This window comes from Brachyhypopomus gauderio, chromosome 2, assembly GCF_052324685.1.
Source record: "Brachyhypopomus gauderio isolate BG-103 chromosome 2, BGAUD_0.2, whole genome shotgun sequence".
NCBI classification, from domain to species: domain Eukaryota; kingdom Metazoa; phylum Chordata; class Actinopteri; order Gymnotiformes; family Hypopomidae; genus Brachyhypopomus; species Brachyhypopomus gauderio.
Window position 1 is genome coordinate 41,301,257 of NC_135212.1, and position 26,200 is coordinate 41,327,456.

The 26,200-nt window shown below is 42.4% G+C and overlaps 1 protein-coding gene across 4 annotated transcripts in view; it reads left to right on the forward strand.

Annotated features, from left to right (window-relative positions):
- brsk1b (BR serine/threonine kinase 1b) overlaps positions 1–26,200 on the forward strand; it is a 33,592-nt gene that overhangs the window by 3,190 nt on the left and 4,202 nt on the right. Inside the window, exons 2-20 of one of the 4 annotated variants that reach the window (XM_076996297.1) lie at positions 2,808–2,912; positions 4,733–5,541; positions 13,737–13,831; positions 14,134–14,219; positions 14,557–14,697; positions 15,374–15,490; positions 15,671–15,704; positions 16,282–16,350; positions 16,755–16,901; positions 17,224–17,255; positions 17,446–17,610; positions 18,016–18,113; positions 19,937–20,087; positions 23,725–23,785; positions 24,245–24,839; positions 24,950–24,998; positions 25,241–25,364; positions 25,469–25,688; positions 25,816–25,905. In XM_076996297.1, coding sequence (XP_076852412.1) covers positions 13,826–13,831; positions 14,134–14,219; positions 14,557–14,697; positions 15,374–15,490; positions 15,671–15,704; positions 16,282–16,350; positions 16,755–16,901; positions 17,224–17,255; positions 17,446–17,610; positions 18,016–18,113; positions 19,937–20,087; positions 23,725–23,785; positions 24,245–24,839; positions 24,950–24,998; positions 25,241–25,364; positions 25,469–25,688; positions 25,816–25,905 — 2,185 coding nt within the window. In that variant the 5' untranslated portion in view covers positions 2,808–2,912; positions 4,733–5,541; positions 13,737–13,825. Of the gene's footprint in view, positions 1–2,807; positions 2,913–4,732; positions 5,542–10,189; positions 11,645–13,736; positions 13,832–14,133; positions 14,220–14,556; positions 14,698–15,206; positions 15,491–15,670; positions 15,705–16,281; positions 16,351–16,754; positions 16,902–17,223; positions 17,256–17,445; positions 17,611–18,015; positions 18,114–19,936; positions 20,088–23,724; positions 23,786–24,244; positions 24,840–24,949; positions 24,999–25,240; positions 25,365–25,468; positions 25,689–25,815; positions 25,906–26,200 lie in introns of those variants that run through there. The other 3 variants (XM_076996292.1, XM_076996304.1, XM_076996312.1) reach the window with 3 other exon arrangements.

Sequence of the window (26,200 nt, forward strand, 5' to 3'; positions counted from 1 at the left end):
AGGTAGAAATCATGTACAGTTTAACATAGGCTTATTAATGAGTAGGTTTGTAAAATGTAACTGCTTTAAAAAACTATTTTTATTCAGTGTAAAAGGTCTACCTATTTTAGTTTGTTTAGTTTGAAGTTTTGTTATCCAGTGTTCCCTCCACGGTGAGATCTCACCAAGTATCACCTGATCCATCCATCTACCAAAAGCTTTTCAAATCTCCAAACATCACTTTCCTACCCTTTCTCTCACCACTACACTCTTCTGTATAACCCTGTTTTCAATCAGAGAGCACCAGCGGATTGATACATCACCGTGCTTGTGACTGTGTGGAGGGTGTGCACCGTGGCAAACAGACCAGTGATCGAACAGGAGTACGACGAGGATTTCCAGAATGCTGTGGGCCTCTCCACAGACCGTAAAAGTTTTGGTGTTCGGTGTTCAGCCCTGTTTTGCAGCTGGTCCTGCTCCCCTACCTTTCCTTCAGTGGCAGACATTTTCATGCTGCTGCATGACATTGCTGAAGCGTGAAAGGAAGTGACACTGTATTGGCTGCAAATGTAGTGTCAGGTTGTGAAGGGTGGTGGTGGTGGGGGGGGATGTCTCAACAAGATGACTCATCTACTTTAAAAATCTTTTATGTGTGCGTGCATACATGTGTATGTGTGTGCGTGCCTACGTTTGCCTTTGCAGAGGCAATATCAAGCGTGCTTCAGTGGGTTCCCAACCCTGTTCATGCAATGTGACCTGCTTTGACTGAGGGCAGTTTTTATTGTGACCCGGATTGATTTAGGCTTCAGTATTTTGTGCTTGCCTGGGATGGTCAGATGATCAAGACTGAACTGGATTTATCTGAAGAAATAGGGTTGTGCTCTTCTCCCTCCATCACTCCCTCCATCCACTCCTCTTCTCCAACATTCCCTCCATCCACTCCTCTTCTCCAACACTCCCTTCATCCGCTTGTGTGTTATTTAAATTGCTGGCTGTTATACAGAATGCCCTTGAGATACGTTATTTCTTCTTCACACATTCTCTCTCGCTCCTCTGTCTCTCTCTCTCCCCATCTCTATCTCTTCTGTCTCTCTCTCTCTCCCCATCTCTCTTTTCTCTCTGTCTCTCACTCACAGTCTCTTTCTTTCTCACTGTTCCTCCCTTTTCTCAGAAATGTCTGCCCTCTTTATCTCAAATCAATCAAATGCTTTATTCACATGACAAAACAAAATACCTGTGTTGCTAAAGCAATGCATAATATGTACATATATTAGCAATATACAAATTGATACAAATTTATACCTATTAATTTATGCCTATTAATTAATGCTTGTTTTGTATAGGATATACAATAAATAACAAAAAATGAAATACTATAAAATTGTTAAAAACAAGCATAAACCAAAATGGAACACAATAAAGTAAATATTACAACCTAAATAATTGCAACAGGCAATTTTCTATAAATCTACAGATTCTGTTTCCCCAGTAATATTACAAGTTTTCTGCATCAGTCAGTGTTGGAAAGATGAGGATGTTAGATATTTTGTGCAGAAGGGATTTTCTGATGGTTTTGTATTTTGGACATGAAAGATCAAAGTGACTCTCTCTTTGGGTAGGTCCTCTCCTCCTTTTTTATGTTTTACTCACCATGTTTATGTTTTTCTCACCAACTTCTCTCTCTCTCTCTCTCTCTCTCTCTCTCTCTCTGCCTCTCTTCGTACCTGCATTGCTGGGCACTTACGTTTAATCCTTTGTTCATTGTCTTATGTTTACCTCCTCATTTACGTTTAGTTTACATCATCTTTACGTCTATACTTCATCTAGTCTTTTACTGCTCCTCACACCCCAAACTTTTCTGCATAAACCTCATCTTAAATGAAACCAACCGGCGTCACTTCATTACACACTGAACTGTATGTGGGTTGTGTATGTTCATTGGACAGGGTCTCCAGAGGTGGGAGGGGCTACAACTCCTCAATAAATGGGGAGGGGTATGAGAGTGATCATGTGATCACTGTATCCTGCGTCAGTGCAGATGATTCCTATACTTGGCAAGTGTGGCTTATAGTGTCACGCAATCTCACTCTCCCGCTCTCCCTCCCTCCCTACCTCTCCACCTCTCCCTCCCTCTCTCCCTTTTCCTCCCCACCTCTCCCTCCATCTCCCTCTCTCCAATACTTTTTTCTCCCTCGCCTTTCCCTTCTCCCTCCCTCCCCCTCTACCCTCTCACTCTTTCTCTCCCCTTTCTCCTTCTCTCCCTTGCCCCCTCTCCCACTCTCCCTCCCCCTCCATCTCTCTCTGCCTCTCTCTTGCTCTCTCTCTGTTCTCTTCCTCTTTATCCACTCTGTCATTTCAGCACCCCTTTCACTCCATCAGACTAATGCAGTATGGCAGTGTCTGCCTTTCTGTTGGGAGCTGAGTGCTTAGAATAATCTGTGTGTACACACACACACACACACACACACACACACACACACACACACACACACACACACACAGATGCATGAATACATATACACCTACATGCACAAGCACGCATCCACATAGTTGCATGCACACACACGTGCACACTCTTGCACATGCACTTTCTCTTACGTATTTTTCAGCTTGTCATAGGTCTGAGTATTGACTAGTTGGTTTTCCATGGAGGGTGGGTGCTGTAGGTTTGCAGTAGCAGGTCTGTGAGTCACGGGGTGTAAAACATTGGACTGTTTCTCTATCATTTACCAGCTTTGCTGTTTGTGGTATTGTGTGTGTATGTTATATATGTGTGTGTCTATGTCCGTGTGCACCCTTGGCTATAAACCCTGTGTTGTGTGTTGCAGTATAAAGGAGAATGGGGAGGTGGCATGTAGTAAGCTAATGGAGGCTTTCACTGCCTGTGTAAAGATCAATGCTCAGACTTCATGAGGAATTCTACACAGAGCATGGTAACACACACACACACACACACACACACACACACACACGCCAAACACACACATACACACACACCAAATACACACACACACACACACACACACACACACACACACACACTAGGCGTGACCTGCAATAGTCGCTGATTCGACTATAGTCGACTATAACCCCTAGTCGACTATGAACGTCATAGTCGAATGTACCATTCTATCTGCATGGGGGTACCCAAGGACACTTAATGTAGTTGTTACATTAAATGTCTTTGTTTTCGATATATATCGCCTTTTGTCAAATAAAATCATCCTAATTTCTGTTAATAAATATTTTAAAATGATGTGTGCGCATTTTCAATAGGCATCTTCCTTACTACACATTAATAAATCACACCCTGCAGTTGCACAATCCAAATGAGCGGAGCTGAACACGCTATATAGTCCGCGAGATTATAATGGCTACTAAAAAAACTGCAAAGGTATTTTGAAAAAGATAAAGATGAATAAAACAAAGTAAAGTGCAAGTTATGTCATCAACGTCTTTCATTTCAACAACCAACATGGCATACCATTTAAAACGCGTAAGGCAAAAAAAAAAGTTCAGTTCAGCCATTTGTCGTTTAGGTCGTGTCGTCTCGTCTCGTCTCGTCGCGGTGCGTCTCGGCAAGTAGGCCTATAAACATTTTTGTTGTTGTTTGCTTTTAAACCCCCTTACTTGAACCTTTACTTATAATTTTTTGCTGTTGTGTGCCAATTTTTTTTATATTTCCAGGCACGCATATTTTATTTAAAATATTTTTGACATTTTGCACAGTGCCTGTCTGACAGTTCGATATGCAGACTGCGCACTGACGGTTAATGTTCTCTAACGTTTCAATAAAAATAAGTAAATAAATAAAAGCTGAATAAATCCAACCTTTTAGGTTTTTACTTTGAAGTGGAAAAAAGTCCTGAATGAGAACAGGATCCCGTTTATGGTGCTCTAGATTAAAAAACAAAAAAAAAACCAAAACAACGATTCGACTATTAGTCGACTAAAGGGAAAATCTGACGAATCAGATTCGACTATGAAAATCCTTAGTCACCTCTAACACACACACACACACACTCTCTCTCTCTCTCTCTCTCTCTCTCTCTCTCTCTCTCTCACACACACACACACACACACACACACGCCAGTAATACACACCCTCTCACGTCCATCCAAAAATCAGACAATCCCCAATAACAGACACAATAACACACCCTCTGACACCTTCATACAAACACCCTAAAACTCTAAAACAAACAGCCTTGGACACGCTGTTTGGACAGTCTTGGACAGTCACTCTCATATACAGAACAAATACCTTTATACAGATGTGTATACCTTGTGCACAGACACCCTCATACACAGACCCTAAAACAGTCACTCTTGTACACACACCCTAGAACAGACACACACATAAGTGTCACATCATTGTTTTCAGTCGCTCACATTCAATTTGCATGAACAAGACGTGTTTTTTCATGCCAGTCTTGATCAGTGATCACTGATCAGAGAGATCAGTGTTTGTGAGCTTGTGTCATATCGTAATCAGGCAGTTTAGTATATTTTCATGATCCCCAAAGGAAAAACAGCAGCAAAGCAGAACACAGAGAGCACAAGTCAAAAACCTCAAACACATTAGAAAAAGTGTAGAAAACAGTAGAGATAGTATAGAAATAAACCCCAGGGGAGTGTTTCCAGACCTATCTTGTCTTATTGTCATTGACTGCTGTAGTTGAAAACATTTTCATTTGATTTGATCCATTTCATCTGTAATGATAATCCTCCTGATCTCTTCTCTGTCCTACAGGTCCACCACACTGAGTCCTCCAACTTCCCAGCATTCCCGTTAGCACCAGACTTACTCTGGTGGGATTTGGCAGCAGAACCCATATCCCCCCTCCCACTTATTCTACCCCATTCTCCTACCCCTTTGTCCTACCCTCTTCATGCAGTTTTAATGGCATCTTCCTGTCCCTCCTCTTCCTTGCGGCCAAATGCTTCTGATCTGTAGACAGTTTCGGGAAGCCCCTGGAGTTTATATAAATTGTCTGTTTGAGAAGCTTTCATAATAGTGTAATAAAGTTTTAAAGACTGGTACTGTTGTCTTTTACTCTAATTGTAAGGCTTGCACATGTGCTTTTGTTCTGAAATGTGATCAGTTAAATCTGCAAAATGACCAGTTAAATTAGCAAAACACTGCATAAAAATAATGGAACTTCTACCATGCATTTTAATAATCAGTGATCTGCATTTCTTGTGAGTCTAGCCAGACTTTTTCTACTTGTGTCTCATTAGTTGTCACAGACATATAAATACATTTTATACTAATAGACCTATATTGTAGTCACACATTATGAAGACATATAACCATTATATGATCATATGATGACATTTGCACAGATAAATGTTTAAAGAAGATGACTTCGGTTTCCAGGTTTGTCTCATTACTCCTTTCTCTTTGATTTGTCTTAATTCAGAAGGTATTTGCATGAGAGGTTGTCATGGCTTCTGAAATGAGCTCAGCAGAGGGAGGAGTGAGATGATGGATTTATGTCACTAATGCCCTGCAGCACTCGGTGGACCAGTGCTTCAGACAACCAAGGACACTGTCCATCGGTCAGTCACTTAGGTTTAATATTTTAGGGTGGGGGAGGAATGACAAGCCACTTCACAGCAGACCTCCAGCACCTGGGACCAGCCCGAACATATGAAGACTTGCTCTACAAAACAAGAGCCCTTTAGGCTGTTCACACACATATAGCAATATGCATGAGCACGCACGCACACACACACACACACACACACACACACACATACACACACACTTGTCTTTCATGACTTCTCTCTTCATAGTATTCTAGTTACTCCTGTGTCGTTCAGCATATCAGTTGTTCAGTCTATCAGTTGTTCAGTATGACACTTGTTATTCACGTTTTCCATACATTATTTTATACCAATTGAACTCCAATCTTCAGTATGTAAATTAATCTGCTTATATGTCTATCCATGTATTGTTTTTTAGCTTGTTGACATCTCTGCTAATTTCTCCAGATTTAGCAAAGTGATACATTTACTTGCAATGAGTGGACACTGAAAAATATTACCACCAAGTTTTAGGATGATACACACAGACTCTCTCTCTCTCTCTCTCTCTCTCTCTCTATCTCTCTTTCTGTGTCTCTCTCTCACATACAAATATTGCCTGCATTTACAGTTTTTGACGACTGCTAACATGCGTTTCCCAATACTTGTGATACATTGTCAAAACACAGCAACACATTTACCTCACACAAATAGCCAAATAGTATCGATTTCAAAAGCGCATTTTCTTAACTAAATAACAACTCTGCATTTCACAACGCAAACACAGTTTTCTCTTTATACACCAACTTTGTTCAAACACAGCAAACCTGGTTCAGTATCCAATCATTCTTTCAAACACTAGCACATATTCTCTATTTGAGATGAACATAGTCAATCACTGCACAACCACTGTAAAAAAAACTAACATTTGATGGCAATACAGAAACAGTATTACATGTAATATTTTACTCTCACCCAGCAAACAACAGACATTTTACAGTAACATCTGTTGTTTTCTTAGTCAGTTAATTTTTACTGTAATCTGCTTCATTTCTTTTTTCATCATCATCTTTTTTTTCAAATGTGTGCATTTTTGGCAAAATACTGTCTATACAATGAGTGATATTTACTGGTAGGTACTATATGGAATGTAGATTAGACAAAAAAGGAGTCAGTAACAGTTTTGCAGTGAAGGGTATATTTTACTGTATTAGGGACATTACTGTACATTGTGGTCTAACCCAAAAATGATTACCATAATTGTAAACATAATTAGCCATGGTCCCATATGTGTAAAAATACACATATACAAAAAAAGCCACACAAGGGGGAAAAAACAGAATACAAAACTGAACAGTCTTGTTATGTGTAATGTAAGTGGTCTTCAGCAGTTGGCCACATGTTTTCATCCTCATCATATCTGATGTTAGCCCTTGCCATGCACCTGGATAGAAAATCTTGGTATGCCTTATTCACCCCTGGCAGTCTTCAGCTGAAATGTCTCTGCAGCCAGGATCCATTGCATCCAGGAGGGACATTTAGTCATGGGGCCGATGATCATACACCTTCCACCTCCAGACTGAAAAAAGTTCTTTAGTGGGGTTGAGGAAAGGTGAGATTGGCAGGAGGAAAAGGGACATCACTATTGGATGGTCCATAAACCAGTTTGTGATGACATGAGAATGACAAAATGCTACATTGTCCCATCACAAATGTCCTCGTGTTTCCTCCCACCTGTTTCATTTCTGCTTCTGGAACCAGTTGTTGGTAGAGTTCATTCAAAAACAAAAGAAGGAGGTCACTGTTATAGGGACCAATCTGGCATTTGTGAAGGACCAAACCAGCACTTGAGATTGCAGGACAAATTGTTATATTTGCTCCTCTCTGACCCGGTACATTACTGTACTTCATTTTATTTCATTGATCTATATGTGCAATAAATATGTACAGTATTACAGTAATAACTTTTCAGCTGCCTTTGTTTTTCCAGAACTTTGCATTTTATACAGTATTTAAGGTTTTGAACCTTAGGTTTTCATTTTTGACATGCTGTGTGCAAGCAATTGTAAATAAGGCAAAAATGATCCAGAATTTTGTTATTGGATAACCTTGTGTGTATAGAAAATTTAAGCATTATAAAAACGTGTAAAATGACTGCATTTTGTGCCATAATAACATGAATTGAACTAATAGTATAGCCACTGAAGACTGATGTTGTGTTCAATGTGTTTGGAGTTTTGAAAATGTGAATACAGATTGGACAAACGCATGTTAGCAGTCGTCAAAAACTAATTATTCTTGGTCTTGACTGTCAGCATGATGAGCTCGTGTGAAGACTTAATGTTGTTTTAATGTCACACAGCAGAGCAGTGAGTTATAATTCCACGGTGGCCCTTGTGTGAGAAATTGTCCAGAAAATGCTTTCATGAGCACTTTTACTACGTCCGTCTATTCATACGTTTGTGTGACGACAGCCACATTAATTCTAGTGTACATGCATGAGTGTATGCACATGTCTGTGATTAGATGCATGTCAGTGTGTGTGTGTGAGTGCGTACTGGGCGATGTTTGTACTCAGACAAGCACTAACACACACACACACACACACACACACACACACACACACACACACACACACACACACACACATACACACACACACACACACACATGCATCTACTCACAGACATGTGAACATACACACATGCACATGCATGTACACTCATTTCCTTAAGGCTGAACCACTTTGGCCGGTCCTATGTCATAGCCTACACATGCCAGGACTATGGAGAGACCCTTCTGGAAAAACATGCAGGATGAATCTGTGTATTTCAAACACTACAGCACTGCACACACTCTTGAGTGCTGCTTGGACCGCACAGCAAGCCTGTGCTGCTGCTCACATTCCCGGCCGTCAGACAGGAAGCAGGAAACCGAGCAGGCCTGTGAGATTGAGGCATAAGCAGCTTGCCAAAAGGAAATCAGACTGCTGTTCTGTAATCCTCACCTCACACAGAGGTATTGATAACTAATTCACAATAACCTTCCACAGCAACATAAAACACGCAGGTCTGGGAACTATTCATTTTGACGATGCTATAAAAAGACGTTTATACTGTAAACCCAGTTCCAGTGTATTTTATGATTTATTTTATTTTCCTTTTGGCAAGCTGCATAATCTTTTTTCTTCAGAATACATTTCTCAAAGTGCAATGGTAGAAAAATGGCCCAATTCTATTGGCCCTTGTGACGGTTTAGTATCGCTCAAGGCCAATACCTCGGGAATTACACATGACCGGGTAGTAAGACTGCAAGGGTGGGTGTGGATTATGGAGGTGGATGGTATTAAAAGGGGTACTCCAGCATTACTGTGCACTGTGTTTTATTCTCTCACTTCACACTTGCAGAAGAATCAGACAAGTTACACTTCACAACGAAGGTTGTTAAGTTTGCGCCAGAGTATACTTCTAACACATGATCGGCTCAAAGCATTATTCTTCCATAATACAAACGGTTACCGGCAGCTAACCGCAGTCCTCTTTAGCAGGCACAGGTGGTTGAAGATAGCAAGTCACATCTTGAACAAGGAGGGATCTCCCCCAAGCTCCTGAATAGGCTTTTTATACTGATAGCCCCGCCCCCGGCTAAACCAACTTCCCACGCAAGGGACGATGTCCTATAGACTCAACATAAAACACATTTCACAGATACATATACATATACATATACATACATAGTGTCCCCAGCTACTATCCCAAAACAATAATGTGTTTTAATTATATTTAAAAAGCTTGACTATATACTAGGGACCCTCGTCACCCCTGCAGGTGGATCCATCCCTGCTGGGATAAGTAACCTCCCTTTGCATCAACGGTTCTGCTTAGTGTCCATATTTCGGTGATGGGCTACCTTGCACCATCACGGCCCTAAATTATCACAGTTTCTTTGCATCTTTAAATGTTGCAACTCAACAATCCATTTTTCAGGCAAATTTACTTATTGTTTTTCTTTAAGCAATTAAGCATGTTAACGTGGTACTGTTTACTTTTGAAAACTTAGTGCCGAGATTATGAATCCCAAACTAGTGTGTCATGACAAAGCCTTGTACGAATAGACAAAACGAAACTAAATGTCTCAGGTTAAAGAGCATTCGTCACAAGCCGTGTCACACAGAGATAAATCCATGTGTCTGCTGCCACCTAGAGGTCGTGCACAGAACCGCTGCATGCGGATAAAATGCCGCACGACAGAATCTCGGCGCTTGAGCGAGAACAGCATGCGCCCAGTGGTTTATTGCATTAGCACTCCATGAATGACTCAAGAGGGTCAAACAGTTACTCGCGCGCCCACGCACACACGCGCGCGCGCACGCACCCATGTACCGCGCGCACATAGTATCCTTTTTTTAATCAGTTTTACCGATAACTTAGCCATACTCATCTAGCTCGTCATACTGATGTTTGGAATAACTGTTACAAAGTTTTCTGACTTTAACTACGTAAAAATAATGCAATTGTTTATATATATATGTCGTTCCAATAAATGTTAAGAGACAAATAGCTCGAACACTGAACAGGATGATCTCATCCATCAGCGTCGCTAGTTAGTAGGGAGGGGGCACAAGGGTAAGGGGGTGAGCAGCGCGTTTACTGGTTCACTGGGAATCGCGCAGGGAGGGGACGCGGGGGAAGGCCGAGAGGAACCCGGATGCTGATGCTGGTCGCATCGGATGGGGAGAAGGAAGAGAGACGAAGAGCGATGAAAAAAAGAAATGGAACACCCTCAGAAGGAGTGATACGTGCGAATCGGACACGAAGAATTTGAACGGAACGTACCAAAGCAATAAAAACACTGGATCAACATTTGTGATTATGACTCCTCGAGACGCAGCCGAGGCGACAGGGAGACCTCGAGAAGAGATGCTGTGATATGCACATTAAGCGAGGGAGGGAGAGACAGAGGGAGAAAGGGGAGAGGAGTCTACTACGCCAGCTCGATATGTTGCTTTCACTCAGAGAAACGTTTCTGATCAAAGTGCTTCAACGGAACGTGTCTAAATAGAACAAACATTTCTTGGAAACCGCGAAGTGAAGAGACTGGTGGACACTGCTCGAGAAATCCACGTTTGCCTGCGATAGGGTGGTTGTGTTCTACCTTACTATCTTCCTCTATTTCCGGATGCGAGGCCTGGAATAAACCGAGATGTATTAGATGCACATAACGCATATCTCCTTTCTAATTCAGTTATTTCCTGGAGTGGTCTTGTTGGCACTGCTAAAGGAAAAGAGACGGAATACATTTGCGGGTCTGTTAGAGATGGATAAGGTATTATCTATTAGATGACAGGTTTTTTCGCGAGGGAGATATGATCATCTTGTCAATAACTAGGTCAGTCATCACATCCAATTTAATGTTAGCGATATTTTAATTACTGACTCCACAATGTCCCGCAACGAAAACGTTCTACAAAAATGACCTTTGATCATTTAGCGAAAGTAATGTGAACAAACTATCGATTTCACCAGTTTTATCGCTACATTAGCTGCCTTCTGTCGTTTTAAAATCTAGCCTATAGACGAATTATTTCTACAGATGTTCGTCATCAGACTTACCTAAATCGTCCAATCTAGTCCTATCATATCGCCTTACAAATTGATTAATTATAGCACAAAGGTGTCTCCTGTATCATCTTTCATCTTTTTAACATGCTGTACTTCTGCGTTTAATTGGAACTGTTATTTCGACTTTCGCTTTGCCTTACCACCTCGAGTCTGGATTACAGCATTCGGGAAAACCAGTTTTCAATTAAAATATTTACCAGATTATTTCCATGGACTGCGAAGAAGCAGGCGCAAAGGCTTGGCTGTAGGCCACCGCACTGGTATCACGACTACAGCGTCCAGCTTTCATCGAGTAATCGCAAGCCGTCCGTCTGTAATGTCGTTACAGCGGTACACTTCCGTGCGCAGGACAGACAGTCGTGGATTTATTTTGGAAATTCAGTGAATTCTGCATTGTCTTGCCCTATAAAAACCGCATTTGAACGAAATGTCCAGTAAGGAGTTGTCGGGGAGTCAGCCGGCTCAGTACGTAGGGCCTTATCGCCTGGAGAGGACACTCGGGAAGGGCCAGACGGGTAAGAGCGCATAACTGGTTCTGCCACTGTTATATTTTACTAACAGCTATAAATTAACAAGTCAAACAATGAGAAAAGTTCAAAACTTTTATCGATGAATATATCCCTGAGAAATCGTTCGTAGGGTGGATGTTTGGCAGGGCGGACAGGTAGCAGCGTATAGATGACCGTAAGATCTGAGCCTTATTCATTTATTCACTCATGATGGATCATCTTCATCTTCATGAACGCTTCTTTATTGGCCAAAACCATTGAGGTGCTTCATTGAAACCATGCTGTACATATCGCATGCTGTCGGGGTGTTGTGGAATTTAGAGTAGATACGGAATATTACTTTTTGGCCTGAGTGGGATTACTTTCAGCAGACAACAGCAGGGTGAACAACAGCTTGTAGTGGGCCATATTAGAACGGCGAGTGTGCTGGAAGTAACAGAACGTGCGACTTGGTTGCCCTTATATGGACATCTAATATGGGTCAAAGCTTTTTTGATTTACGTGTTTGGATTGTAAGGACAGTTGCAAATGATTGTAATATGACTGTAATGTTTTGTAAAAAAAAAAAAAACAAACAAAACAAAAGCCCCCCCCACCCACACACACACCCACGCACGCACGCGCACACACACACACACACACACACACACGCACACACACACTCAGCCATACCCATACGTTTTTGATTATGTGGTGGGACAGTTCAGTACACAAAGTTTTTAGGTGATACATGTAGTGAAGTATTTGAAGTAATAATGTGATACCTGTAGTTTAGTACTTGAAGTATTTATGTGATACATGTGGTGAAGTATTTGAATTATTTATGTGATACATGAAGTATTTGAAATATTCATATGATAGTGAATCATTTGAAGTACTTATGTGATAGCCTACATATGAAGTATTTGAAGTTTCCATGTGATGTGTAGTGAAATATTGGAAGTATTCATGTGATACGTGTAGTGAAGTATTTGAAGTGTTCATTTGATATGTGTAGCGAAGAATTTGAAGTATTCATGTGATACATGTAGTCAAGTATTTGAAGTACTTATGTGATACATGTAGTCAAGTATTTTAATTATTTATGTGATACGTGAAACATTTATGTGATACATATGACAGTGAAGCATTTGAAGTACTTATGAGATACATGTAGTGAAGTATTTGAAGTTTCTATGTGATGTGTAGTGAAGTATTTGCAGTATTTATGTAATATTTGTGGTTAAATATTTGAAGTATCAATTTGATACGTGTAGTGAAGTATTTGAAATATTCATGTGACACATGTAGTGAAGTATTTGAAGTACTTATGTGATATATGTGATACATGTAGTGAAATATTTGAAGTTTCCATGTGATGTTTAGTGAAGTATTTGAAGTATTTATGTGATATGTGTAGAGAAGTATATAAAGTGTTCATTTGATATGTGTAGTGAAGTATTTGAAGTATTCATTTGCTATGTGTAGTGAAGTATTTGAAGTATTCATTTGCTATGTGTAGTGAAGTATTTGAAGTACTTATGTGATACATGTAGTGAAATATTTGAAGTTTCCATGTGCTTTAGTGAAGTATTAATTTGATATATGTAGTGAAGTATCTGAAGTATTCATTTGATATGTGTAGTGAAGTATTTAAAGTGTTCATTTGATATGTGTAGTGAAGTATTTGAAGTATTCATTTGATATGTGTAGTGAAGTATTTGAAGTATTCATTTGATATGTGTAGTGAAGTATTTAAAGTGTTCATTTGATATGTGTAGAGGAGTATATAAAGTATTCATTTGATATGTGTAGTGAAGTATTTGAAGTATTTATTTGATATGTGTAGTGAAGTATTTGAAGTATTCATTTGATATGTGTAGTGAAGTATTTGAAGTACTTATGTGCAGATTGAAGCACTGCTGCCTCACAGCTCACAGTGAGCTGGGTTCGATTTGATTTAGAAGATCATGAATGAATGAATAAATGTGCAGGCTGTGTTGCACATGCTACGTATCCAAAGTCCTCAAAAATGTGCATGAGACAGTTTGGAAAGGCACATATAACAAACATGCTGCCTAAAGAGTGGCTTATAGAGTATTCCATCTTTTCTCATCAGGCCTGGTAAAGCTGGGAGTTCACTGCATCACAGGACAGAAGGTGGCGATAAAAATAGTGAACCGAGAGAAGCTCTCAGAATCAGTTCTAATGAAGGTAGGGGTCTCTCTCTCTCTCTCTCTTTCTCTCTCTCTCACACACACACACACACACACACACACACACACACACACACACACACACACACACACACACACACACACATCCTACATTGCAACTAACTACTGCTTTCTGCTTGGTCTCTGTATGTTCTGGTGGAATTAAAAGTTTTGCAAAAGATGTCCTGGCTTTCTCAGCTTTCTGTGTTATTCTGTGCATTCAAGACAGTTGCTTTCTTCATTTTTCCTGCTCCCTCCTCCCTCTTCATCCATCCTCTCCCCCACCCTCTCTACGGGCAGGTGGAGAGAGAGATAGCCATTCTGAAACTCATAGAGCACCCACATGTTCTTAAGCTTCACGACGTGTACGAAAACAACAAGTACCTGTAAGTATAAACACAAACATTTATGTTTCAGGGGCCTGTGTGTCTGTGATGTATGTGTGCGTTCATATACTCAATGAATTTAAGCCTGAGTTTGTGTGTGTAAACTTGTACGATTGTGCGTTATCTGTGCATTACTGTTACTTGTCTCTTTCCCCTTCTCTTTCTGTATTCTCTTCTCTCCCTGTTCTTCTATATTCCCTTCTTTCTTTTCCCTTCTCTGCACCTGTCTCTTTCTCATCCTCTCTGTCTGATTCTCCCCTTCACTCACTTCCTCCCTTCCTCTTTTCTTTTCTCTCTTTCTCTTACCCCCCCCCCCCCCCCCCCTCTCTCTGTCTAGGTATCTAGTGTTGGAGCATGTGTCTGGTGGTGAGCTCTTTGATTACCTGGTGAAAAAAGGCAGACTGACTCCTAAAGAGGCCAGAAAGTTCTTCAGACAAATCATCTCAGCTCTGGATTTCTGCCACAGTCACTCCATATGGTAAATCCAGCAGATGGAAACCTTTCTTACATATATTTGCACAGTCACTGCACTCTGTGGTAAATCCAGCAGATGGAAACCTTTCGTAGAAAGAGCTCCACAGTCACCACATGCTACTGCTAAGACTGGCCAACTTATTTGAATAAAAATATTATTCTAAAAAAAACAAAATCTTACAAAACCAAAAGCTTCATATTTTTCATATTGACTGTTTGTGAAATGTGCATGCAATTGTATTTTATGTTATATTAATATTGTTTTAATGATAATTGCTCAGAACTACTGATTGATGTGTTACAGCTACTGAATTTGTTGAAAAAATATCCAGAAATGTAGTCATGCCAGTAAGGACATATAATGCTTAACATTTGTTACAATGTAAGAATGGCTGTACTAGATACACCTGGAGATCAAGGGTTGCCAGTAGAGTACAGATCCACTGTTTTCACCCACATTCATTTTATGTTTGATCTTTTTTCTTTTTCATGTGCTCCTTTACACTTTTCCAGTTACCACCTTTTCTCTCTGTCACTCCTTCTCTATGCTGAACTGTTGTCCTCTCGTTGTCCCTCTCTCTGTGTTTGTCTGGGTTTCTTTCTATCTCTCCCTTTCTATTGTACTTTCTCTCTCTCTCTGTCTCTCTCTCTCTCTCTCTCTCTGTCTCTCTCTCTCTCAGTCACAGAGATCTGAAGCCAGAGAACCTCCTGCTGGATGAAAAGAATAATATCAGGGTTGCTGACTTTGGCATGGCGTCTCTGCAGGTGGGGGACAGCCTGCTGGAGACCAGCTGTGGGTGAGTCGTCTGTATGTGTGTGTGTGTGTGTGTGTGTATCCTAATGTGTGTGTGTGTGCATGTGTGTGTGTGTGTGTACACTCTAATGTGTGTGTGTGTATGTGTGCATACTTCAGTGGGAGTGCAAAATAAAATGTTACACCTGAAATGGCACTCATGCTGTGTGTTATGTAATTACAGATCTCCTCATTATGCGTGTCCTGAGGTCATTAGGGTAAGACCGTCCCTTCATCTGTTGCTTGACAGGAATCAGTGCTTAATCGCAGTCCAGTGTATTTCAAGACTTTACATGCAGATTTGCCTTAATTTTTATTTTATATGTATTTGTGAACATCAACGCCTGCTTTATTAGAAACACCTGCCTTGCACTTACCATTCTAGTAGATGTGTTTAATAAGTGTGCAGTCAGAGGTTGCGGCCCTAACCGTTCGGCCTTCACCATGCCTGCTAGCCTCTTCCCCGTTAATGACATCAGTCACAGCACCACCACCGATCCACATATGACTGGGTGGTGGTTAGCTCTGATGGTGGCGTGGAGGTGGCACAGGGGTGGGAGAGTATCAGGTGCCCTGGTCCTTACACATGCCACACTTAGTGCTGGGTTGATGATGCGTTGAAAAGTTGAACGAAGGCTAGCACACGATGTGCATGGCACCGCTCAGGCTGTGAACTCTAACCTGCAGGGTGGTTTTTAATAAGGAAACTTGTTTTATACCTGGTGGTGTGTGTGCGTGAGGGAGGGAGGGAGCGAGAGGAAGTGTGAGTAACAGGCCTGTGTTGTGATGGTGTAGGGAGAAAAGTATGATGGCCGCAGGGCGGATGTGTGGAGCTGTGGGGTCATCCTCTTCGCCCTGCTGGTGGTGAGTGAGCAGCTGTCTGTTTCTCTCTCTCTCTCTCTCTCTCTCTCTCTCTTTCTCTCTCTCTCTATCTCTCTCTCTATCTCTGTCTGTCTCTCTCTCTCTGTCTCTTCTCTCTCAGTTTCCTCCCTCTCCTCTCTTTCTCTCTACTTTCTCACTTTCCTCTTTCTTCTTCTCCTTTCATCTCTATTTCTCTTTTGTTCTTTTCTCTCTTCCCTGTCTCCTCCACTCTCCACTCTCTCACCCCCCTCTTTATCTTTCTCTCTTTTCTGTCTGGCATGTTCATTCATGACTGCTTCATCTTTCTTTCTAAAATACGTATGAGCTTATGAACGTTTTCCAAATGTCCTGTAGCTGCTGTAAAGTTTTCCCATTCCGAATGAGTGTGTGACCTCTGACCCCTGCAGGGAGCGTTGCCCTTTGACCATGATAACCTGCGGCAGCTGCTGGAGAAGGTGAAGAGTGGCGTGTTCCACATGCCCCATTTCATCCCGCCAGACTGCCAGGCACTGCTCAGGGGCATGATCGAGGTGGACCCAGAGAAACGGCTCACGGTACTGCAACACACACACACACACACACACACACACACACACACACACACACACACACACACACACACACACACACACACACACACACACACACACACACACAAACACACCCATTAATTCACACATGCACACACACATAAATGCTTTTTATCTTTTCAAAAAAATATATATATGTCTGCGCAATGTGTATATTTCTATCACCATGCAGATATTTGCTCCACACTAAGAGAATACTGTAAAAGAAAGTACACACACGCACACACACTGTGACTGTGCAAAATATGTATTTATGATAAGAACTGTATTGTATGTCTATTCACAGCTGGAAGCAATACAAAAACACCCCTGGTATCAGTAAGTACAGACTACTGCATGTTTGTTTCTGAAGTTTGCAAATGTAGTTTCCAAATACACAGTTATGTTTGGTCTTACGTTTGTTGTGACATGTAGTGACATGCTCTCTCTCTCTCTGTCCCCCTTACATCACTTTCTGTTTTTCTCTCTCCCTCTCACTACCCTGTCCTCTCTCTCTCTCCCTCCTCAGGGGGGGCAGGAATGAGCCGTGTCCCGAGCGCCCCCCTCCAAGGCGGGTGTGTGTACGGAGGATCCTCTCTTTGACAGAGCTGGATCCCGATGTGCTGGAGAGCATGCACTCTCTGGGCTGCTTCAGAGATCGCGTGAAACTCACCCGGGACCTGCAATGTGAAGAGTGAGTCCACATGTGTATGTCTACACACAAAACACAACCGTTAGAGAGTCAAGCCTGTTTGCTTAAGGAAGGAGAACACAGAGGTAATCTGGGTGGGTAACAGTGTGCACTGAACAGTAAAGTAACTTTTATTGTTTTAGTTCCTTGATGATCACAGTATTGTTCTTACATCTTTAATGTTACAGTATGTTAGTCTCCACAAACAAGAAGTTAGAGTCGTTATTCAAACAGTTCCAGAAGTCAAGGGAATATTAGAAAGATAGACATTATACCACTGCAGAATGTTATAACGCTATCACTTTTTTTGTCTGTTTTCACTCCCTTCTGTCTGTCTTTCTCTCCCTCTCACTCACATATACTCTGTCCCTCTCATTCACTCTCTCACTCACACAATATATCTCTCAGAGAAAACCAAGAGAAGATGATCTATTATTTGCTGCTGGACAGGAAGGAACGCTACCCCAGCTATGAAGATGAGGACCTTCCTCCCAGAAATGATATTGGTAAGAGAGCAGATGTTACTATGGCAATGTATTATTTAAGCCCAGGTGACACACCACACTGTGTAAGGACATGCACTCTGAGCAACTGAGTTACTGAATTCTAGGTGTCATGACTGAGGATGTTTTCCTTTGACCAAATGACAATAGAATCTTTTCTTTTGACAAATAATATTTAATCCAGTACTTAACTAAACAAAGGCAAATCACACAAAAACACAACCTGCATTACCGACTAATGTGATAAAGATCAAAGAAGGAAGTGGCCAGGTGGCCCGGGCAGATCTACCTGCCAGAAAACAGCCGCCGCCTCAGTGCAGTCACCCGAGGTTCTGGAGGTGACAGAGTTATGAGTGTTGGGACACAAGGGTGTGGCCCGTGAGACGGGTTTGACAGCTTTTATATGGACCACAAATAGGTCAAAGGTAAAGTGCTAAACATACCGCCAGTTAGGCATTCACTGGAAACACTGGAAACTCTCCTGAAGCTATTCTTCCCAAGCTTTTTCTGCCTACAAGCACACTTCCAGAGAAATGAGACATGGTCGTCATGCAGAGAGGATGTGATAGGTAGTTGTCCTAAAGGGATAAGGGAGTGTGGGAATGGTTGAGAGGAGGCAGTGGTCTGCATATCTGTGTAGCAGTGGGGAACCGTCAGGGCCCTCTACGCCCTCTCAGAGGGCCTAAAATATTCTTAAAGCATTATATATATAATTATCCAATTTTATTTTATCTACTTACAGTTTGACATTCGACATCTAAACAATTACAAAAATATAAGCAAATAAAATATTCACCCGTGTCTATTCAATCTGTGTTGGAAGGTGAGGGGTTGAGTGGAAGCCTGTGAGCCTGTGTCTCCCCCTATCAGGACTGTGATGCCCGCTGTTCGTTTACAGAGGGCCTGGCAGTTATAATTCAGCGCAATACCAGTTTCAAATGACAGCAAAATTGACCAATCATATCTTCTCTCTTAGTGGGCGGGCTTAACTGTATGATAATTTCCGCCCGCTGTGGCGACGCTAGCTGTCGTTAGCACCATCGCTAGCTAGTTTCGATTCATCCCTTTGACGTCCTCGTGCGCGTTGTTTACATATTCCGCTTCCGAGAACCACGGAGCTGTGAACCTTATTTTGTTTGGAAACTTATTTTGCTTAAGATGTTATCTAGTACAGATATTATTGTTTATTGCGTTTTTAAAGCTGTACTGTCGTCTCAGTTTTTCTTTATTTAGTTTATTAAGAAAGGAAAAAAAAAATTTCGGGGGGGAGGGGGGGGTAGCGGGCCCAAGTTTAAAGGTCACGGTTCGCTACTGCTGTGTAGCATACCAAAAGACTAAAGTCATCCAGCCTGATCAGATAGAGAAGGTGCTTACCACTGAGAGAAAGGCAGTCATGCACTCTCATAACTAACACTCAGGCTCACACAGACAGAGTGAAGTTAACATATGTGGTATTCCGGTGCACCAAAGAAGACATGGAGATTGGTCTGTGTGCTGGCGCCCAGGTGCAGGAGTGAACTTCTCCCGGCAGTGTGTACAGCTGAGTCACCGGCTGCCTGAACGAAGACTGAAGACTCACCTCTTCACTGAGTCACAGAGTACTTAAACATGCACAAAATCATTACTGTCTTCTTTCCCACTCCAGCCAAGGATATAGCTTGATAGTACTGTTAATACTGACCTATCTACAGTCACAAGGATTGACAAAGGATGCAAAGCTCTTAAAGCTCTTAAGGATGTCGTTGTGGATACGAGTGCTCTCCAAATGCTATATGTAGATGTAAATGTACAGATTGTGGATACAAGTATATGTGTCATGTGCTCAGATCCACCGCGTAAACGTGTGGACTCACCCATGCTGAGCCGTCATGGGCGCTGTCGGCCGGAGAGAAAGAGCCTGGAGGTGCTGAGTGTGACAGAGCAGGGCTCCCCCACACCCCCCCGCAGGGCACTGGACACCTCTGCACACAGCCAGAGGTACACACACACACACACACACACACACACACAATCACACACACATACTCCCACAGAGCACTGGACACCTCCGCACACAGTCAGAGGTACACACACACATGCAGAATGCTGGACACCTCTGCACACAACGAGAGGTACACACACACACACACGCACGCACGCACGCACATACTCACACTTGTGTTAATTTCATGTGCAGTCTTTGATTTTATTTGTTAATGACTCTTTTACAGCAAATGTTGAAAGGTTATTGAGTATTGATAATTGATTATTGAAATATAGCCGAAGAGAAGTTTCCTGAAATTGTACTGTAAGCTAGAATCTAAATTAGTCCTCTTTTATGCCTCTTTATGAAAAATGACCACATGACAATGTCAGTACAGACACTGTACATTCCAAAGGTTACTAGAGTTGTAGGCAAACATAATACCATAAAAGCAGGTTTTTGTATTACCCAAAATTGTAACTCACTTTCAACTAGTAAGTAATACAGCCAAATATTAACTAGCTTAGTGCTATATTAACTAGCTTAGTTCTTAGTGCTGTATCACTTTACAATTAGCTGTAAGGTGGCCAGCTAACTAATGTTAATACTGGCCACTGTAGAAGAAACTCCATACTTGTACTGGGTAGGACCTCTGTGTGTGGTCAGAGCAATCTCAATTATTTGTGGCATTGATTACCCAAAGGTGATGGTTTCCTTTCAACTTCGTCCATGCCACCACCATGTAGTGATGTCATTACATGACCACATCATGTAATTGTTGCTAGTTTGACAGCTGCATATTCATCCTGCTAAGCTCCTGAGCCACCTAGCCCCACAGGTGCTGTTGGCTTCACCCTTGGTGCCTGGAGAGATCACATAAGAACAGTGACTTCATTTTTATGGTTATGGAATCAGTTTGACATGACATGTGATTTGTGGTATGGCGCCGTATCATACTGAATGTAGTTATTCAAAGATGGTTGAAGTGTCCACGAAGTTGGTTGTGAAGTTTGGTTCTTTGCTTTCTGTCTGATTCTGATCCTACTGTGTGAATATTGCAGGGGAAATCAAGATTTATGAGACATGTTTTCAGTCTTCAGCTGTCTGTTTTCAATGAGCATGTTTCCACTGTAGCCATAGACTCCTGTTCCTGGGTGGTGGGAGTGGAACTCCACACTAACATTACTGAATTGGAATATTTTTGTGTTTTGGCTACACAGCCTGTTTTCCATGAAGTCAACAGTACAACATCTGAAACAGCTAGAAATGTGTAAAGGAGGAGGAGTTGAACTGGTCTCCTGTATCTTACATCTTTGAAAAATGCCTTGCTTTCAAGAGGCTTGCTATCTTGCTAGCATGGACGTAATTTTGATTTCAAAAGTGGGGGGGACATGGATTCGTCGCTATATAAATATTTGGTTTTAACCGTAAAAACTGGAGGGGACTTTTGAAAAAGTGGGGGGGACATGTCCCCCCCCCCCCCCCCCAAAATTACATCCATGCTTGCTAGCTAATCTGCTGCATAGATGACCAACATATTAGTTCACTGTGTACTTTGCAATTGTTAGTTATAACCACACCTAACAATAAATGTTAAACAGGATTCATTTTTATGCTATTTTACCAGTGTGGAATATAAAAAGACTCTATAGTTACACTTGGGAAACTAAGATAATTATAGTGTAGGTTTTTTGCCAAAATGATTGCCTACAGTGTCTGACAAACAATTCATATACTTAAATGTAGCTGATCTTGTTATGTAGCTAACTAACTAATAATAATACCTGTTGGCTTCTTGAAAGGGCTTTTATTTAACAGCAAAAATTTAGATTAGTTTTCACATTGCACAAATTGGAAAAGCCTATTAATAACAATGATATTACTTTTAATAAGTACATACTATTATTGTATGCTAATATATACATAATAATTATCTCACTGTCATGATCTAATGTCATGAACATCTCACATTTGGTTAGATTGTTGGAAGGTTGACCTTAACTATCTCCAGCAAAGCCACTATCTAACCTCACTGGAAATAATAATTCATGGTCCTAACTCACGCATATAACCACTTGAGATATTTTAATCCATGACTAATTGTAGAACAAGTCAACAAGATGTTTGTGGCTTTACTGCAAACCATTTGGATTACCACTGTTACCACTGTGTTTGGTCCAAGGATTTAAGAGTTGGTTAGATACCTAGTTTGCATTTGAACAAACGAGATCAGTGAGGGTGAAAATGTTTACATAGAAATATAGTAGACACGTGTGTCTGATATCACTGGCTGAAGTTGACCAAAGTCAAACTACTAGCTAGTTGCCTAGCAAACAGAACATGCATTTGTGAAAGTAAATGTCGCAACACTCCAGATAAGCATGGCCACACATCCTTTCACCACTTTATATAGTGTAGGCTATTATTTGACACTAATAGCAGACACACCCACACAAACAACACATATATCTAACTTTTGCCTCTGATGCTAGTTCAGCTGTTGTTAGCTAATGTTAGCATGACTTACATGTGGCTAGCGAGACTTCTTCACTGGTCGCCTAAGTGGATCAACAGAGACACTGAAATGTGTCCAAATGTCAACATTCAAATGTCAACATTCAAATAAAATTCTGTACTTCATCATCATCACCTGCAACAACATATACCTTACTGAAAGACATGGGCAGAATATGTCTTACGGTGCATAGACAGAGTCCTGTCTCACTGCAGTGCTGTTTTGTTATGTGTTTGGTCCTTGTCTTGACTCACTATAGCAGGGTTGCCAACTCTCACACGCATTTGACTGTCTTCACACGCTCACATGCCACACATCCGATTTCTCACTCCGAAAAAAAAATCGAGTTTATTTACCTCTGATCCACATCTATGATTCAATGAGTTACTAGTTCGCTCTGGCGCCAACCACTGGCGATCGATCGATCGATATAATACCTAATTTGTGTAATTTTACACACCCCCAGGTAACAATTCACGTTCGCCACCCACCACCCCCAAAGTCAACAACTTACACTCTGCACCCACCCCCCCCCCCCCCCCCGGTTCAAATCTCACTCCAAGTGATCTTGAAAAATTGGCAACCCTGCTATAGCGCTGTTTTTGTCTGTGTTTGAGCAGTATCCTGTCTCACTGCAGCACTATTCTATACTGTGATTGAACACAGTGTCCTGTCTCACTGCAGCACTGTTTTGTTCTGTGTTTGGAAAGTATCCTGTCTCACTTCAACATTTTTCTGGTCTGTGTTTGGACAGTGTCCTGTCTCACTGCAGCACTGTTCTGTTCTGTTTGGACACTGTTCTGTCTCACTGTAGCACTGTTCTGTTCTGTTTGGACACTGTCCTGTCTCACTGCAGCACTGTTCTGTTCTGTTTGGACACTGTCCTGTCTCACTGCAGCACTGTTTTGTTCTGTGTTTGGAAAGTATCCTGTCTCACTTCAACATTTTTCTGGTCTGTGTTTGGACAGTGTCCTGTCTCACTGCAGCACTGTTCTGTTCTGTTTGGACACTGTTCTGTCTCACTGTAGCACTGTTCTGTTCTGTTTGGACACTGTCCTGTCTCACTGCAGCACTGTTCTGTTCTGTTTGGACACTGTCCTGTCTCACTGCAGCACTGTTCTGTTCTGTTTGGGCAGATCTCGCTCCGTCAGCGGCGCCTCCACGGGTCTCTCGTCCAGCCCCCTCAGCAGTCCCAGAGTAAGTTACCGTCTCATCCACGTACAGCAGCTCTTCCACACCACTGAACTCCAGAATTACAGTCATTGACTCTTGGGCTTTGGTACTTTGTCAAGGGCAGTGAAGCCCAACTGGGATTTGTTGCTCTGTTTTGTTAGTGTCTGTCTTCTTCATACTGTTCCATTTAGAGTCATGCCATGCCATGCACCCTGCTGACGCACACACACACACACACACATGCATGATCTTTTACACTGATTAATTAACTTGCAGCAAACAAATTACTGTTTTCAACGACCTGTTTGTTTTTGGTCTGGTCAAACGTGTGCCATTTTCCTAACACAATTTCATGGTCAGTTTAACTCTGTTCTTTGCTAATCATAAACCATAGCTTTCATTAACTTTCATCACCATTGCTCTTTCCATCTCTCCATTTTTCTGCCCCCCCATTCTTCTGTCCTTTCTCTTCCGCCATGTCAGAGTCCAGTTTTCACGTTCAGCCAATCAGAAGTCACCACCCAGTCCAAAGACCCCAAACAAGGAAGCACCACCACACCCAGGGCGACTCAGCGCGCGCCCGACCCAAAAACCCAGACCCTGCCCTCCAAAGCGGCCTCCGACCGACCCCACCTGCAGTCCATGAAGTCACTTCCTCTGCAGACGCCCCCTTCCTCCTCCCCCTCCCCTTCTCCGCTCCTCTCCCCCATCCCCCGATTCTTCTTCTTCCCCGCCCCCTCCGTCCTGAAGTGTGTCACTAAGACCATCTATCCTAACTCTGCCCATGTGCCACAGGTCACACCGCAGGACTCCCCGCTCACCACCCCTCTGGGGACCCCTGTGCATCACCCACAGCACCCCCCTCCCACCCCACCCTCTTCCTCTTCCTCCTCCTCCTCCTCACGGGCCGAAGGGGGCGGCGGTGTGGGTGGTGGCTCCCTGTCTCTTACCCCACCCACCAGTCCTGGTGGAGGGAGTGGAATGGCTGCCAGTAGCTCCGCCCACTGGAGGACCCGCCTCAATTCATTCAAGAACAACCTGCTCGGCTCACCACGCTTCCACCGTCGCAAACTGCAGGGTGAGATGGTATTATAGGTTCTGTTTGATAAATGTGCTTTGCTTGCTTTGAACAGGGTCCATAAAATCATCTGTGCTTATAGTAGAATTGCTTAATTTTTGTCTCTACAGTTCCTACGTCAGAAGACATGTCCAGTCTAACCCCAGAATCAAGCCCAGAGTGAGTGACTAGCAAAAGGACTGATGGAATGATTGTGTGGAGATTTGTACTTGAATGTGCAGTAGAGCCGTGTGTGTGTGTGTGTGTGTGTGTGTGTGTGTGTGTGTGTGTGTGTGTGTGTGTGTGTGTGTGTGTGTGTGTGTGTGTGTGTGTGTGTGTGTGTGTGTGTGTGTGTGTGTGTGTGTGCGTGCGTGCGTGCGTGTGTGTGTGTGTCTAGTAATGCTGTCTTCTGTTCTCTGTAGGCTGGCTAAGAAGTCTTGGTTTGGGAATTTTATCAGTCTGGAGAAGGAGGAGCAGATTTTTGTGGTGATCAGAGACAAGCCCCTCAGCTCCATCAAGGCTGACATTGTCCATGCCTTTCTATCAGTTAGTAACTCTCCTCTCCTCTCCTCTCCTCACATAGAGGGTGATCTTAGATGCAAAACTCACTTGGAATGGAGATCCCTAAACTTGTGGTCTCTCTTCTCCAGATTCCCTCCCTGAGCCACAGTGTAATATCCCAGACCAGTTTCCGGGCGGAATACAAATCCTCAGGGGGGTCATCTGTCTTCCAGAAGCCTGTCAAATTTCAGGTGGACATTGCCTTTTCTGAGGGAGAGAGGGCACGAGAGAGGGAGAGAGAGGGAGAGAGGGAGAGAGAGGGAAAGAGGGAGAGAGGCATTTACAGTGTCACCTTCACCCTTATTTCAGGTAAGTGAACACTCAGAGAGACACATGTTCATTATGACCATGTGCATGTACACTGATGTCCATTAGTCCATTAGTCGGGGGCTGGCAGGTATTTCACCTGATCTGTACTGGACCTGTTCTGTCATAGGTCCAAGTCGCAGGTTTAAGAGGGTGGTGGAGACCATTCAGGCCCAGCTGCTCTGCACCCATGACCAGCCGTCTGTGCAAGCACTGGCTGGTGAGCCCTTCCCAAAACATCAGCCCTCACTCCAACTGAGTTGCCGGACATTCGCTAATATACTCAGTCGCATAAAGCCTGATCTACTGTTTTTTTGAAAAAAAGAAATCCTCACGGAGGAAGAAAGTTCAATTTAGGCTAGGAGACCTTTGAGGCAGATGCTTGAAGTATGTACAGGGGACATAGCCGCAGTGTGATTCAGCTCATTTAGGTGTTAAAATACCAGTCAGGACAAACACCCAGTGTGGTTCAGCTCAGTTAGGTGTTTAATTTCTGCTCAGGACAAGCACAGTAT